Genomic DNA, 18,072 nt, shown 5'->3' with positions numbered 1-18,072 from the left:
AGTTGTGGTATCATTTGCCTGTGGCCTGGGGAAAAAGCAGAGGGACTGGTCTGACTATAGGAACTGGGCCTGGACTGTATTCAGGTATGGTATCTTGAGGGGGGAAAACCCTAAATCCTAGTGCAAGGCCTGGTTTAAATTGTACAGCCTAGATGACTGAGCTAGGGGAACCATGAAACCATCCTGACATCATGAAACACTCATGACAGTGAGCACTGTGTAGAGAAGAATCATTCAAAATAAAAGGAAACCCATACAAGGAAATCCAGTGCCGTGAGATAATCAGCAGACCTAACAAGTGGGAGAACTCCCACCCAAGGAAATAGAAATAATGGGGCCATCTGAAACAGGATTTAACGTTTGTTTACAATTTTCAAAAAGGTAAAAGGAGGGAATAACATCCTTAAAAGGAGAACACGAGATTATTAACAGGAACAACCCCATGAAAAAGAAAAAGTTGGGAATCTTGACAATGAAAACTACAATAATTGAAGTTCTAGAGCCCAATAAATTGGATAAACAGTCAGCTAGACAAGCTGAAGAGAATTTGTGAATTGAAAGCTAGAAGTGAGACTGATCACAAAATGCAGGACAAAAATATAGTGTTGGAAACTAGGAAGACAGCATGGATTGAGGAGTTCCAATATAGGTCCAATAGGAACCCTAGAAGGAGATTAGAAGTAATAGGAAATAAAGAGATAATACTAAGAATTTTCCAGACTTGAATAAAGCCTTCAGATTGAAGAAGCTTATGGAGTGCCAAATAAATCAACTTCTAGTTATAGTAAAATTACAGAATGTTAAGGATAAAGAGAAATCTGAAAAGCTACAGAAAGAGAGATTACCCATGAAAAATGATAACCTGATGACAACTGACTTCTTTACAGCAATACGAAGATGAAAAACTACAGTAAAAGAGCTGAGGGAAAGCTATTGTCAAAGAATTCTATATCCAGAAAAACTCGTTCCAGAGTGAGGGTGAAATAAAGACCTTTTTACATGTATGGGGCCTAGGGTATCAAGAATAACTTTGGATGAAGTTACAGAATACCCAACTAACAGTGGCTAAACAATAAGAGCATTTAATAACTAAGTAGCAAAAAATCTGGGGCTGAAAGATTCCAGAATGGCTAACTGGCTTGATAATTGTTTAGCATTTGTGTAATCCTCATAGTCTCAAGATGGCCATGTTAGTTTCAAGCATCATGCCTCACCTGACAGTAACCAAAGCAGGAAAGGAAGTGGCAGGTGAAAATGGGCCACCTTGTTTGCTTCTCTCTTACCAGGGAGGAAAGTTTTTCCTAGAGACCCTTCAGAAGAATTCCCCTTAAATTTCACTGGCTGGAACTAGGTCATATGCTTAATACTAGTTCAGTCACTGGCAGAAGGGGATAGAAATCCTGCAATCGGACCACCATGCTTTAGCCCCGGGGACCAAGCATTTGCCACCCTCACAAATCGGGGTTATCATATCAAGGAAGAAGGGTCAGTGGTTGGATCTTCCACACATGGTCAGCAGTTGCCTTTCCCTGGCAAAAAAAAATATTTTAGGCAACATTTAAGTATCATGATACTAGTTTTGCCAATATAAGGGATTCTGATGGAATGGAAAATTTTTTGTGTGTGCTCTACATAGATTTTTTTTTAAAGTTTTCTGTGACTTTCACATTGAAACAATCCTTGAGCATCATTTTGTTAGCTAGAGCACTTAGCTACTTTGATGTATTAGGTGGCACTGTTATGATCTTTTTTTTCACTAAGGTGGTATGAAGAAACAGGTGTGTTGGGGAAGTATGAAAGACAATTTACTCATTATTTCACTGACAGCCATCCAGAATTTCAGTAAAAATGTAATCTATGCAAGATGATGGTGATATCTCATTTAACCATCACACTTGTCTTGTAGTAGTATTGTTGTCATTTTACAGGTGAGAAAATTGAGGCACAAGGTTTATAATATGTCTGTAAATGAGAGCTGATATGTAGTGATGGTAGGACTCCAATCCTGGGTCTTTAGATTCTAAATCTACTGTTCTTTTAGCCCCCAAATTGAATAGCTACATAACCTTTTAGTTATCTTGATAATAAACTCGTAAGGGAAGATGGAGCAAAAGGCAAAAAGAATTTGTATGTGCTCTGTTCACCTGATACTAGCATTTAAGAGTCTTACATTTTTAGTTTCCTTAATGTTTTAAGTATTATTACAAGTAAGAGGAGAAAGGACTAAAAGACCTCATGGTACTAGAATGAGTGCAAGAAAACCAAGACCCCCATTTTTGTACCCTAATACAGATGTGGAAAGAATCTAGGCTTTGTATCTGACAGACCTGGATTCATATCCTGGACTGACCGCTTTTTTATCACTTATGTGACCTTGGGCAAGTCATGTAACCTCTCTGAGCCTTTTCACATTTGCCTGTAAAATAGGGATGATGACCCCTTCATGACCCCCTTTTTTGTAAGGATGAACCTCAGATGATGCAATTTCTAGCAGACATCAGACATGGTAGCTACTCTATCACTGTTATTTCCTACTAATACATTCAGTAAAATTTAAATGTGAAGTTTTTAAGATGTCATTTTGTGGTAAGTTCTCTTAAGGACAATTTTTCCCTGAAGTACTTTAGCTATCTCAATTTTGCAAGTGTAGCTAAGTATATATGTCTTGGGCATGTAGGGATATAAATTAGAATGGTGAGTTGCTTGTGTTTTACCACTTTTTATCTCTTGGCTTGCTTTGACTTTGTAAATGTTCTCCTTCCCCCAATTATAGGTCCTATGGCAGCGTGTACAAAGCTATTCATAAAGAGACAGGTCAGATTGTTGCTATTAAGCAAGTTCCTGTGGAGTCAGACCTGCAGGAGATAATCAAAGAAATCTCTATAATGCAGCAATGTGACAGGTAAAGGCATCTGGTGTTATTTTGGAGATAACATGGTTTCGAATATGCTGTGATTATTTAGAGTTTGACGCCTAGAATTGCATTTACTTAGATATTTTGCAAACGGAAGAGTTTAGTGGCATCACTACGAATGTTCTTTTCAGAAAAAAAAAATGATGAAAAAGTTTCTGTGTTTCAGCAGCTAAACTTTCAGAGTTTCTATTTTTGCATTGTTTTGTTTTGTTTCAGTTTAGCCCTTTTCAAAACTAGGAAGAAGAGGCAAAGAGGCAGAAGGTGGTGGTGGCTAGCCTTTTTTTCTTTTTTGATAATGATCTCTCTTACTTCCTATTGAGAAAACATTTCTACAGAGACAGCTAAGACGAGATAATTCAAATGGTTTTCGCTCCAGAAACCTTAGAATAGCAAATGGACCTATAAAAAGAGAATACTTATTTAGGTATTACTGTTCTGTTCCTTCCTTCACAATTTTAAGAAGTGATTCCAGCTGAGAGTAGTTAAGTATTTTATTTTTGAGGAACTAAGATTTGTCAAATGCTGCAAGCAGGAAGTCGGGCCAGCAGGCAACCGCAGAAAAGCACGTGGTTTGCCCTGAAGCTCCATGACAACATGGGAGGTCACTGTGGTGGAGCAGGCTTCCTCAGTTTAGATTGGCGAGAAACACAAACTAAAGGGCAGTGGCAGCTCTAGGGAGTTGAAAGGAGAATGAGAAAGTCTTGCAGCTTGAGGCTGCCTTCATCTTTCTGAAGCTCTTTTGGTCCGCAGATCAACTCAGTACCTCCTGTTGGTAAAGCTTGTACCTTAAGGCAGGTGGGGCTACCTGCTAGGCATTTTGCCCAGGAGCCCTTAAGTCTTGTAGACTGGTGAATGCAATCACTTCTCTTCTCCCTCCCTCCCTTTTTTTTTTTTTTTTCTTTATACTTCTGTGGTTACTCTGTACTGGATAAAACTCTATTTCTTGATTGGAGGGACCAGAGTAAGGTAGCAGTTCTTCTTTGCCTCTTGCATAAGATACATTACAGGAGCTCTTTCCAGTGGGCAGATTGGAACTTTGCCACTTTTGATAGACTGTGCAAGAGCTGTGTTCCAAACAGGGTGTGCAAATGTCTCTAATTAAAGATGAGGGACTTCAAAGAGCCTACTGTGTGCTAAGAAATACAAAGAGATACAGGGCAGAGTGCTGGTCCTCTTAGAGTCTATAAAGACTTTAATTGGACAGGCCAGGCTTATAGATGTACAGGAGAATCTAGTCGACAATACAAGATTGTATAGGACATACTCCAGCAGTGAGTACCTGACAGTAATTGCCTCGTAGAGGCATTAAATACTATAGAAATTCGGGGAAGGGAGAGCAGTTGTGGTGATCTGTATCTTAAGAGGTATATTCATCCATTTCTTCATTAATATTCATTTTGTGTATTTTTTTTCCTGCTGTCCTTGTCATTGGCATGTTTCCCAAGGATGAAGGGGCGTTTGAAATTTTGAGAGTTAATGCAGCTGAGTTGGTTTTAGCATCTTCCGTTACTATGTTATGCAATATTATTTAGCCCTGATAATGATCTAGCTAAAGCTGGTAGCTTCAGAGGACAGATTATTTCATTTTAAAGGGATTTTGACTTTTTTCTAAAGTCTGTCTTCAAGACCCAAACTTTCTTTTTTTTTTTTTTTTTTTTTTTTTTTCGGTACGCGGGCCTCTCACTGTTGTGGCCTCGCCCACTGCGGAGCACAGGCTCCGGACGCGCAGGCCCAGCGGCCATGGCTCACGGGCCTAGCCGCTCCGCGGCATGTGGGATCCTCCCTGCCCGGGCACGAACCTGTGTCCCCTGCATCGGCAGGCGGACTCTCAACCACTGCGCCACCAGGGAAGCCCAAGACCCAAACTTTCAAGTCTAATTCTGAATATTTTTCCTTTACAATAGATTGTAGTGTGATGTTATTCTTTTCCTTGTTACAAAGTATATGTGACTTCTTGGAAAAATGCAAATAAAAAAAGAAAGGAAACCACTTTTCTCTTTGGAGAGAGAATCGTTGTTAAATACTACTTGGTATACTTATCCTTCCATATCTGTTTTTGGAGTTTCACCATGCTTGCTATTACGTAACCTGCGTTTTTGTTTGTTTGTTTTTTGGTAAACAGGATATCATCTCGTATTATCAAGTATTCTTATATAATGTTTTCCATGGATTCATGGTTGTTGCATTAAACGGATATATCATTTCTTAAAGAAACTCCCTAATGTCAGACATTTAGATGGTATCTGAATTTTCACTTTTATAGACAGTACTGTGATGTTACCTATTTCTTTTTGAATATCTGTAAATCTTTTCTTAGGATGAATTGCAGACTTACAAATGCTGGGTTGAGGGACCCACACAATTTCTGCACTACTATTATTGCCCTCCAGAAATCAGTACTATTTTACATTCTCATCAAGTGGGTGCATGTTTTAACCTTAAATATGAATAATTGATCTTTTGAGCTGAGAAATTAATTTTCATGTATTTAACAGCATGAATTAATAGGGATGTTTGAAGGCTGTTCCACTAACTCGTATCGTCTCTCTCTCTAGCCCTCACGTAGTCAAATATTATGGCAGTTATTTTAAGAACACAGACTTGTGGATTGTGATGGAGTACTGTGGGGCTGGTTCTGTGTCTGATATCATTCGATTACGAAATAAAACGGTAAGTTTACCTTCTGGAATAGTAGGTATTTCCCCCTTTCCATGGTTCTTTCCCCCTCTGCTTTTTGATGTTGCTTAAATGTGGCAGTTTTGATAGCAGCCAACCCAGTCCAGTGAAGTGCTTTGCTTATTTCTAACTGGGGACAAAAATGACAATCAAGTCTTGGTTAAGCAATGAGTTCTGAGTGTTTAAATTTGGTTGGGTTTTCTCCTTCTACCCAGCATGTTCACAGATTAGTTTCCTAATCAGAGAAAACTCTCTGTGAAAGATGATTTGCTGTTACTGTGATTGCTGAGAGAAAAGTTAGGAGTCATGGGTTCTAGTTTGGGTTCAGTTGCTTAAACTCTTTGTTTATTCGTTCAGTAAGTATTTCTAGAACACTGGTCTAGGCCTTCGGGATCCAGTAGTAAATAAGACAAGGACCGTGCTCTCGTGGTAGTGCATTTTCTAGTAGGGCAACAAAAAGCAAATTAATGGCAACCAGAGAATAAATACCAGATAGAGAGAACTGCTGTGAAGATAGGGAGTGACAATAAAGTGATAGCGAGTGCTTGGTGGACTACTTGCGAGGAGATGGTTGAGAAATGTTTAAATGTCACTCGGGGAGGCGACATTTAAAGTAAAACATGAATGACAAGAAGGAGCCATGAGTTCTAAAAGAACATTCTAGGTAGAATGAATTTGGCATGTTTGAGTGCTGGAGAGAAGGCCACTACATGACTAGAGAGGAATAGGTAAGGAGGAAGCTGTAGGAGGTGAGGTGAGGCAGGGGGGGCAGGGCTAGATTATGTTGTGTCTTATTGGCTGTGATAATGAGTTTGATTTTTTTCCACGTACAATAGGAAACAGTTGCTGGGTTCTAAGCAAGTGAGTGAGCCATCTGTTATAAAAGATAACTTCTATAAACAACAAGGTCCTACATAAAAGATAACTTCTATAAACAACAAGGTCCTACATAAAAGATAACTTCTATAAACAACAAGGTCCTACATAAAAGATAACTTCTATAAACAACAAGGTCCTACTGGGTTGGCCAGAAAGTTCGGTTGGGTGTTTTTTTAATTTAATTTAATTTATTTTTTTATACAGCAGGTTCTTATTAGTTATCTATTTTATACATATTAGTGTATACATGTCAATCCCAATCTCTCCATGCATCACACCACCACCACCACCCCTGCCACATTCCCCCCTTGGTGTCCATACGTTTGTTCTCTACATCTGTGTATCTATTTCTGCCCTGCAGACCGGTTTATCCGTACCATTTTTCTAGGTTCCACATATATGCGTTAATATACGATATTTGTTTTTCTCTTTCTGACTTACTTCACTCTGTATGACAGTCTCTAGATCCATCCACGTCTCTACAAATGACCCAATTTAGTTCGTTTTTATGGCTGAGTAATATTCCATTGTATATATGTATCACATCTTCTTTATCCATTCGTCTGTCGATGGGCATTTAGGTTGCTTCCATGACCTGGCTATTGTAAACAGTGCTGCAGTGAACATTGGGGTGCCTGTGTCTTTTTGAATTATGGCTTTCTCTGGGTATATGCCCAGTAGTGGGATTGCTGGGTCATATGGTAATTCTGTTTTTAGTTTTCTAAGGAACCTCCATACTGTTCTCCATAGTGGTTGTATCAGTTTACATTCCCACCAACAGTGCGAGAGGGTTCCCTTTTCTCCACACCCTCTCCAGCATTTGTTGTTTGTAGATTTTCTGATGATGCCCATTCTAACTGGTGTGAGGTGATACCTCATTGTACTTTTGATTTGCATTTCTCTAATAATGAGTGATGTTGAGCAGCTTTTCATGTGCTTCTTGGCCATCTGTATGTCTTCTTTGGAGAAATGTCTATTTAGGTCTTCTGCCCATTTTTGGATTGGGTTGGGTTTTTTTTGTTTGTTTGTTTGTTTTTTGCGGTATGCGGGCCTCTCACTGTGTGGCCTCTCCTGTTGCGGAGCACAGACTCCAGACGCGCAGGCTCAGCGGCCATGGCTCACAGGCCCAGGCGCTCCGCAGCATGTGGGATCTTCCCGGACCAGGGCACAAACCCGTGCTCCCTGCGTCGGCAGGCAGACTCTCAACCACTGTGCCACCAGAGAAGCCCTGTTTGTTTTTTTAATATTGAGTTGCATGAGCTGTTTATATATTTTGGAGATTAATCCTTTGTCCGTTGATTCGTTTGCAAATATTTTCTCCCATTCTGAGGGTTGTCTTTTGGTCTTGTTTATGGTTTCCTTTGCTGTGCCAAAGCTTTTAAGTATCATTAGGTCCCATTTTGTTTATTTTTGTTTTTATTTCCATTACTCTAGGAGGTGGATCAGAAAAGATCTTGCTGTGATTTATGTCAAAGAGTGTTCTTCCTATGTTTTCCTCTAAGAGTTTTATAGTGTCCGGTCTTACATTTAGGTCTCTAATCCATTTTGAGTTTATTTTTGTGTATGGTGTTAGGGAGTGTTCTAATTTCGTTCTTTTATGTGTAGCTGTCCAGTTTTCCCAGCACCACTTATTGAAGAGACTGTCTTTTCTCCATTGTATATCCTTGTCTCCTTTGTCATAGATTAATTGACCATAGGTGCATAGGTTTATCTCTGGGCTTTCTATGGTGTTCCATTGATCTATATTTCTGTTTTTGTGCCAGTACCATATTGTCTTGATTACTGTATCTTTGTAATATAATCTGAAGTCAGGGAGTCTGATTCCTCCAGCTCCATTTTTTTCCCTCAAGACTTCTTTGGCTATTTGGGGTCTTTTGTGTCTCCATACAGATTTTAAGATTTTTTGTTCTAGTTCTGTAAAAAATGCCATTGGTAATTTGATAGGGATTGCATTGAATCTGTAGATTGCTTTGGGTAGTATAGTCATTTTCACAATATTGATTCTTCCAATCCAAGAACATGGTATATCTCTCCATCTGTTTGTATCATCTTTAATTTCTTTCATCAGTGTCTTATAGTTTTCTGCATACAGGTCTTTTCTCTCCCTAGGTAGGTTTATTCCTAGGTATTTTATTCTTTTAGTTGCAGTGGTAAATGGGAGTGTTTCCTTAATTTCTCTTTCAGATTTTTCATCATTGGTGTATAGGAATGCAAGAGATTTCTGTGCATTAATTTTGTGTCCTGTAACTTTACCAAATTCATTGATTAGCTCTAGTAGTTTTCTGGTGGCATCTTTAGGATTCTCTATGTATAGTATCATGTCATCTGCAAACAGTGACAGTTTTACTCCTTCCTTTCCAGTTTGTATTCCTTTTGTTTATTTTTCTTCTCTGATTGCCGTGGCTAGGACTTCCAAAACTATGTTGAGTAATAGTGGCAAGAGTGGACATCCTTGTCTTGTTCCTGATCTTAGAGGAAATGCTTTCAGTTTTTCACCGTTGAGAATGATGTTTGCTGTTTGTTTGTCCTATATGGCCTTTATTATGTTGAGGTAGTTTCCCTCTGTGTCCATTTTCTGGAGAGTTTTTGTCATAAATGGGTGTTGAATTTTGTCAAAAGCTTTTTCTGCATCTGCATTGTGAGATGATCATATGGTTTTTATTCTTCAATTTGTTAATATGGTGTATGACATTGATTGATTTGTGTGTATTGAAGAATCCTTGCATCCCTGGGATAAATCCCACTTGATCATGGTGTATGATCCTTTTAATGTGTTGTTGGATTCTGTTTGCTAGTATTCTGTTGAGGATTTTTGCATCTATATTCATCAGTGATATTGGTCTGTAATTTTCTTTTTTTGTAGTATCTTTATCTGGTTTGGGTATCAGGGTGATGGTGGCCTCATAGAATGAGTTTGGGAGTGTTTCTTCCTTTGCAATTTTTTGGAAGAGTTTGAGAAGGATGGGTGTTAGCTCTTCTCTAAATGTTTGATAGAATTCACCTGTGAAGCCATCTGGTCCTGGACTTTTGTTTGTTAGAAGATTTTTAATCACAGTTTCAATTTCATTACTTGTGATTGGTCTGTTCATATTTTCTATTTCTTCCTGGTTCAGTGTTGGAAGGTTATAACTTTCTAAGAATTTGTCCATTTCTTCCAAGTTGTCCATTTTATTGGCATAGAGTTGCTTGTAGTAGTCCCTTAGGGTGCTTTGTATTTCTGCCGTGTCTGTTGTAACTTCTCCTTTTTCATTCTAATTTTATTGGTTTGAGTCCTCTCCTTCTTTTTCTTGATGAGTCCAGCTAATGGTTTATCAATTTTGTTTTATCTTCTCAAAGAACCAGCTTTTAGTTTTATTGATCTTTGCTATTGTTTTCTTTGTTTCTATTTCATTTATTTCTGCTCTGATCTTTATGATTTCTTTCCTTCTGCTACCTTTGGGTTTTGTTTGTTCTTCTTTCTCTAGTTCCTTTAGGTGTAATGTTAGATTGTTTATTTGAGATTTTTCTTGTTTCTTGAGGTAGGCTTGTATTGCTATAAACTTCGCTTTTATAACTAACTTCTTTTGCTGCATCCCATAGGTTTTGGATTGTCGTGTTTTCGTTGTCATTTGTCTCTAGGTATTTTTTGATTTCCTCTTTGATTTCTTTAGGGATCTCTTGGTTATTTAGTAACGTATTGTTTAGCCTCCATGTGTTTTTGTTTTTTACGTTTTTTTCCCTGTAATTGATTTCTAATCTCATAGTGTTGTGGTCAGAAAAGATGCTTGATATGATTTCAGTTTTCTTAATTTACTGAGGTTTGATTAGTGACCTAAGATGTGATCTATCCTGGAGAATGTTCCATGTGCACTTGAGAAGAAAGTGTAATCTGCTGTTTTTGGATGCAGTGTCCTATAAATATCAATTGAATCGATCTGGCCTGTTTTGTCATTTAAAGCTTGTGTTTCCTTATTAATTTTCTGTTTGGATGATCTGTCCATTGGTGTACATGAGGTGTTGAAGTCAGCCACTATTATTGTGTTACTGTTGATTTCCCCTTTTATAGCTGTTAGCAGTTGCCTTATGTATTGAGGTGCTCCTATGTTGGGTGCATATATAGTTGTTATATCTTCTTTTTGGATTGATCCCTTGATCCCTTGTCCTTTGTAACATTCTTTATTTTAAAGTCTATTTTATATGAGTATTGCTACTCCAGCTTTCTTTTGATTTGCATTTGCATGGAATATGTTTTTCCATCCCCTCACCTTCAGTCTGTATGTGTCCCTAGGTCTGAAGTGGGTCTCTTGTAGACAGCATATATATGGGTCTTATTTTTGTATCCATTCAGCGAGCCTGTGTCTTTTGGCTGGAGCATTTAATCCATTTACATTTAAGGTAATTATCGATATGTATGTTCCTATTAACCATTTTCTTAATTGTTATGGGTTTGTTTTTGTAGGTCCTTTTCTCTTGTGTTTCCCACTTAGAGAAGTTCCTTTAGCATTTGTTGTAGAGCTGGTTTGGTGGTGCTGAATTCTCTTAGCTTTTGCTTGTCTGTAAAGCTTTTGATTTCTCCATTGAATCTGAATGAGATCCTTGCTGGGTAGAGTAATCTTGGTTGTAGGTTCTTCCCTTTCATCACTTTAAATATATCATGCCACTCCCTTCTGGCTTGTAGAGTTTCTGCTGAGAAATCAGCTGTTAACCTTATGGGAGTTCCCCTGTATGTTATTTGTCATTTTTCCCTTGTTGCTTTCAATAATTTTTCTTTATCTTTAATTTTTGTCAATTTGATTACTATGTGATTACTATGTGTCTTGGTGTGTTTCTCCTTCGGTTTATCCTATATGGAACTCTCTGCGCTTCCTGGACTTAGGTGGCTACTTCCTTTCCCATGTTAGGGAAGTTTTCGACTATAATCTCTTCAAATATTTTCTTGGGTCCTTTCTCTCTCTCTTCTCCTTCTGGGACCGCTATAATGCGAATGTTGTAGCGTTTAATGTTGTCCCAGAGGTCTCTTAGGCTCTCTTCATTTCTTTCCATTCTTTTTTCTTTATTCTGTTCCGCAGCAGTGAATTCCACCATTCTGTCTTCCAGGTCACTTATCCATTCTTCTGTGTCAGTTATTCTGCTATTGATTTCTTCTAGTGTATTTTTCATTTCAGTTATTGTATTGTTCATTTCTGTTTGTTTGTTCTTTAATTCTTCTAGGTCTTTGTTAAATATTTCTTGCATCTTCTCGATCTTTGCCTCCATTCTTTTTCCGAGGTCCTGGATCATCTTCACTATCATTATTCTGAATTCTTTTTCTGGAAGGTTGCCTATCTCCACTTCATTTAGTTGTTTTTCTGGGGTGTTATCTTGTTCCTTCATCTGGTACATAGCCCTCTGCCTTTTCATCTTGTCTGTCTTTCTGTGAATGTGACTTTTGTTCCACAGGCTGCAAGGTTGTAGTTCTTGCTTCTGCTGTCTGCCCTCTGGTGGATGAGGCTATCTAAGAGGCTTGTGCAAGTTTCCTGATGGGGGGGACTGGTGGTGGGTAGATCTGGCTGCTGCTCTGGTGGGCAGAGCTCATTAAAACTTTAACCTGCTTGTCTGCTGATGGGTGGGGCTGGGTTCTCTCCCTGTTGGTTGTTTGGCGTGAGGCAACCCAATACTGGAGCCTACCTGGCTCTTTGGTGGAGCTGATGGCGGGCTCTGGGAGGGCTCACGCCAAGGAGTACTTCCCAGAACTTCTGCTGCCAGTGTCCTTGTCCTCATGGTGTGACACAGCCACCCCCCCCACCTCTGCAGGAGACCCTCCATCACTAGCAGTTAAGTGTGGTTCAGTCTCTGTGGGGTCACTGCTCCTTCCTCTGAGTCCTGCTGCGCACACTACTTTGTGTGTGTGCTCCAAGAGTGGAGTCTTTTTCCCCCAGTCCTGTCAAAGTCCTGCAATCAAATCCCGCTAGCCTTCAAAGTCTGCCTCTCTAGGAATTCCTCCTCCCGTTGCCAGACCCGCAGGTTGGGAAGCCAGACGTGGGGCTCAGAACCTTCACTCCAGTGGGTGGACTTCTGTGGTATAAGCATTCTCCAATTTGTGAGTCACCCACCCAGCAGTTATGGGATTTGATTTTATTGTGATTGCGCCCCTCCTACCGTCTCATTGTGGCTTCTCCTTTGTCTTTGGATATGGGGTATCTTTTTTGGTGAGTTCCAGTGTCTTCCTGTCAGTGACTGTACAGCAGTTAGTTGTGATTCTGGTGCTCTCGCAGGAGGGAGTGAGCACACGTCCTTCTGCTCTGCCATCTTGAAACAATCTCCTCGGTTGGGTTTTCCATAAGATGTTATGGAAAAACCTGAACAAACTTTTTGGCCAACCGAATATATTTGATGTCCTGTGATTAAGCCATAATGGAAAAGAATATGAAAAAGAATGTATGGCTATGTATAACTAAATCACTTTGCTGTACAGCAGAAATTAACATTGTAAATCAACTATACATCATACATTTTTTAAAATATAAAATAGGGCCTCCCTGGTGGCGCAGTGGTTGAGAGTCCGCCTGCCGATGCAGGGGATACGGGTTCGTGCCCCAGTCTGGGAGGATCCCATGTGCCGCGGAGCGGCTGGGCCCGTGAGCCATGGCCGCTGGGCCTGCGCGTCCGGAGCCTGTGCTCCGCAACGGGAGAGGCCACAACAGTGAGAGGCCCACATACCGCAAAAAGAAAAAAAAAATAATAAAATATAAAATAAAAATATAACTATAAAAAATAAAAAGATAACCTCTATGTGGACTGTGAATGGATAAGAGTAGAAGCAGGGACTTCCTTAGCCTTTAGTGTTTTGTTTTGTTTTAATAAGAAAAATAGGAATAATAGTACCTATTTTAAGTATATGCAGAATTTTGAAAATTAATTTAATTTTGTGAAAATACTTTGCAAATTGTGAGGTGCTATACAAATTATAAGGTGGGAGTGTTTTAAAACTCAGTTTTAACTTGGATTATCCATAATACTATATCATTTTCTTAATTTACATTATTCAGAGTTAGCATGTTTGTCTAATTAAACAGCACGTTCTTTAGCTAGGAGTAATATCCTAACGTAAGACATATGTTAAGAAGTCCCAAAGCTTCAATAATTAATTTATTGAATTAAAAATTGGGTTCCAAGGTTTCTTATATGCAGCATGAAGTTATTTTGTTTCAAGTATTTTAAAACAATCCAAAATTAATTTTAATGATGCTTTTGATGTTTTTTGATGTTTTAATATTAGTTTATTACATTCATGTAATTTTTAACTATTAAGTGCTAATCTTTAACTATTACATATTATTTTGCGAAATGTTTTAACTCTGCACTGTCCAGCCTGATAGCTAACCCCTGTGGTTATTTACGACTTGAAATGTGGTTAGTCTGAATTTAAATGTGCTGTAATATAAAATACCAGATTTTGAAATATTATTACCAAAAAAAGAACATAGAAAATTTTTAACTTTTTGGTATATTGGAATGATAATATTTTTGGATAAATATGGTTAAGTAAAATATACAATGAAAATTAATTTTGCTCGTTTCATTTTCTTTTTAAAGTGTGGCTACTAGAAAATTAAAAGTTATATTTGTGGCTCACGTTATATTTCTGTTGGGTAGTGCTACCTTAACTGATTAACTCAGCTGGTTAGAATAAAGAGTAAGTCGTGAACTTTGTTCTTTGGCCACAGAAGGTACCCCAAATTCTTGCTTGCCACTGTGCCAGTAGTGTTTGCTTGCATTTTAATGAAAGCTCTGTCATTTATTAGCTCTGTGACCTTTGGCACAAATTACGTGTCTGTGCTTCACCTTCATTATCTATAAAACGGTGATGATAATAATAGTACCTACCTCATTCGATTTTTTTTTTTTTTTTTGGCTGTGTTGGGTCTTCGTTGCTGCACGTGGGCTTTCTCTAGTTGTGGCGAGCGGGGGCTACTCTTCGTTGCGGTGCACAGGCTTCTCACTGCAGTGGCTTCTCATTGTGGAGCACGGACTCTAGGCACGCGGGCTTCAGTAGTTGTGGCTCACGGGCCCTAGAGCACAGGCTCAGTAGTTGTGGCACACGAGCTTAGTTACTCCGCGGCATGTGGGATCTTCCCGGACCAGGGATCGAACCCATGTCCCCTGCTTTGGCAGGCAGATTCTCAACCACTGTGCCGCCGGGGAAGCCCCTCATTCGATTTTTATAAGGATTAAGTGAGATTATAAAAGTAGTGCGTAGCATAGATGAAATGCTTAATATTTTTAGTTATTTTTAATATTATTAGCATAGTGCCTGGCTCATAATAGATGCTTATTACATATTTGGTGATTGATTGATTGATTCTGTAATAGTTATTAAACAACATGGATTCTTACATGCCTTACTATATCATTTGATTTTCATGACGATCTTGAAGAAAGGTGATTTGCCTATTTTATAGATGGAGCAACTGAGACTAAGAGACATTAGATAACTTGCTGAAGTCACACAACTAGAAAGTAGAGCCAAGAGTAAAAACTAGGTCTTTCTAATCCTAAATTGCATATTTTTTGCACCACAGCATATTCCCTTCTAAATATGAGTTGTTTGTCAGAAGGGACTGATTGAGAGTCTGTTGATTGAGTTTGTTTAGGACTGGGGTTGGATCAGCACAAAGTCAGCATTGCACTGATCAGATATTCTGTTAGTCTGCCTCATTCTTGCTTATGTTTACTTATCATCATTCAGCAAATATTTTTTCAGGACCTACGGTGTGCTATGTGGCTTTGTTGGTGCTAGGGATTCAATAGTAAGCAAATCAAAGACATTTTTAAATGGAGCTTATGTTTCTAATAGGGAAGACATCACATAAATAGGTATACAGATAATGTATAGTATGTCAGATGGTGATAATGCTGCAACGACCAATAATTAGGATAAGGGGATAGAGAATGGTCTAGGAATGGAGGGAGCTAGCGAAGGCCTCTCTGATTTTCTGATGAGGTGACATTTGGGCAGAGACAGTGAAGTAAGGGACCAACTCATCCAGAAATCTAGTTGAAGGGCACTGCAGGCAGAGAGAACAGATAAAAAGGCCCAGAAGTGGTAGTGTGTTTAGAGTGTTCAAGGAATAGCAGGGTAGCCTATGTGGCTGAAACAGGATGGGCAAGGTAGAAGGTGATAGAAGATGAAGGTAGCTGGGAGCCAGATAAGGTAAGACCTTGGTGAGGACTGGCTTTAATTCTGAGTGACTTAGAAAGCCACTGGACGATTTTGAGCAGGTATGGCTTATATTTTTTTTTTTTTTTTTTTTTTTTTTGCTGTACGCGGGCTTCTCACCGCTGTGGCCTCTCCCGTTGCGGAGCACAGGCTCCGGACACACAGGCTCCGCGGCCATGGCTCGCGGGCCCAGCCGCTCCGCGGCACGTGGGATCCTCCAGGACCGGGGCACGAACCCGTGTCCCCTGCATCGGCAGGCGGACTCTCAACCACTGCGCCACCAGGGAAGCCCAATGGCTTATATTTTAAACGGTTCATTATGGCTGCTGTGTGGAAAATACAATGTAAAGGCTCAAGGGCAGAAGCAGTGAGACCATTTAGGAGATTATTAGAATAGTTCTGGCAGGGCATTATGGTGGCTTGGATCTGGGTGATTACAGAGGATATAGTTGCATATATTTTGAAGGTAGAGAAGAGCCAAGGATGACCTCAAGGTTTTTGGCCAGAGCAACTGGAAGAATGAAATTGCCTTTTACTGAGAGAGAGAAGACCATGGGAAGAGTAGAGTAGGTGAGTGGGTGGTAAAGAAAGGGATAGGGTGGTGGTAAAAATAAAGAATTTGATTTTGACATGTTATGCTTATGATGCTTGTTAGGTATTCATTTGGAGGTGTTGTGTGGGCAAATATATGAATCTGATATTTGGGGAGAGATCTGGGCTGGAAATATAAGAATTTTAACTTCTCATTCTTTTTTCAGTTAACAGAAGATGAAATAGCTACAATATTACAGTCAACACTTAAGGGACTGGAATATCTTCATTTTATGAGAAAAATACACCGAGATATCAAGGCAGGAAATATTTTGCTAAATACAGAAGGTCATGCCAAACTTGCAGATTTTGGTGTAGCAGGTCAACTTACAGTAAGTAAAAATGTTGCTTGTGTAGGTAACTTTCAGGTCTTTCTTGAGAAGGAGTTCCTTTTATTTATTTATTTTAAAATATAATATTTGATATAATTGAGTTGTAAAAAATTTAAAAATGTACCAATAGGTTACAAAGGAGCTGGTAGGTTATTTTAGATCCTTTCCTGGAGTTCAGGTCCGATAGTTTAACTTTGTTTAGCTTTGATAAAGATAAAAACTAAAACAGGAAATAATGGAGTAGAAGTTTAAATTCTGTTGGGCTACATCATCATATTTATAAAAGGAAGAAAAATTAAATCTAAATGGCTTTCCTTGAGTAAGACAGAATGTCATCTCATTCAGCCTCCAGGTAGCAGTGGGCTTTACTGAAAACACTCTCCTCATTTGGTTCCAAAATACAGACTCTTGATTTTCCTCCTACCTCAGTAGTGCATGGCAATGAAATAAACCTTGTTTTAAAACAGGAAGTCTAAAATTCTCTGATTCTGTAAAATCAGATAATATGTGTGAAATATGTGTATAAAAATAGTAGGAGTTCTGGACAGATATATACTAAAATTTGCAACAATGTTATCTGTCATTTTTCTTGGGTAGTAGAAAAATACATACATATATATAGTTTGTTTGTTTAGAGCTGGTATTATATACAGGTTTTATTTTTAAAAATTTAAAATCTGCCTGGAACATATTAGGGAGTTTCATAGGTATTACAACAGCACAAAAATTGCTTTGATATTTTAAAAAACTCAGGAATTTATTCCATACTGTGATTTGTGGGCCCTTCCAAAGATTTTGTTGTTAGCACATAAGTAAACAGTACTAAACAGTATTATCTAAATTACAATCTTAATAAGGAAACCAAATTAAAAAAAAATCTCCTGGTGCTGTGTAAAAGATACTACAATTTAAAATATCAATTGCATTTAGTAACTGAGACTTTTTTCACAGAAATAGAAAATAACAATCTTAAAAGTCATATGGAACCACAAAAGGCCCCAAATAACCAAAGCAGTCCTGAGAAAGGAGAACAAAGCTGGAGGTTTCACACTTCTTGATTGCAAACTCTATTACAAAGCTAAAGTAATGAAAACAGTATGGTATTGGCATAAAAATAGACATATAGACCAACGGAACAGAATCAAGAGCCCAGAAATAAACTCATGTTTATACGGTCAACTAATATTTGACAACAGAGCCAAGAATGCTCAGTGGGAAAAGATGGTCTCTCCAATAAATGATCTTGGGAAAACTAGATATTCATATGCAAAAAAATGAAACTGGACCCCTTTCTTATACCACTTACAAAAATTAACTCAAAATGGATTAAAAACCTAAATATGAGGCCTGAAACCCAAAAACTCCTAGAAGAAAACATAGGGAAAATGCTCCTTGGCATTGGTCTTGGCAGTGATTTTTTGGATATGACAGTAAAAGCACAAACAGTGGGACGTCATTGAGATTTTGGTTGGGATTGAATTGAATTGTGTTGAGGTTGTGTT

The 18,072-nt window shown here is 38.6% G+C and overlaps 1 protein-coding gene across 2 annotated transcripts in view; it reads left to right on the top strand.

Moving 5' to 3' along the window:
* Positions 1-18,072, top strand: part of STK4 (serine/threonine kinase 4) — a 97,409-nt gene that overhangs the window by 9,212 nt on the left and 70,125 nt on the right. For both annotated transcript variants that reach the window (XM_060120447.1, XM_060120448.1), the window contains exons 3-5: positions 2,774-2,902; positions 5,470-5,584; positions 16,406-16,570. In XM_060120447.1, the coding sequence (XP_059976430.1) occupies positions 2,774-2,902; positions 5,470-5,584; positions 16,406-16,570 (409 nt within the window). The remainder of the gene's footprint in view (positions 1-2,773; positions 2,903-5,469; positions 5,585-16,405; positions 16,571-18,072) is intronic.

The sequence above is a fragment of the Mesoplodon densirostris genome, chromosome 16 (genome assembly GCF_025265405.1).
Source record: "Mesoplodon densirostris isolate mMesDen1 chromosome 16, mMesDen1 primary haplotype, whole genome shotgun sequence".
Classification (NCBI taxonomy): Eukaryota; Metazoa; Chordata; class Mammalia; order Artiodactyla; family Ziphiidae; genus Mesoplodon; species Mesoplodon densirostris.
This window is presented reverse-complemented; position numbering and strand designations above follow the sequence as displayed.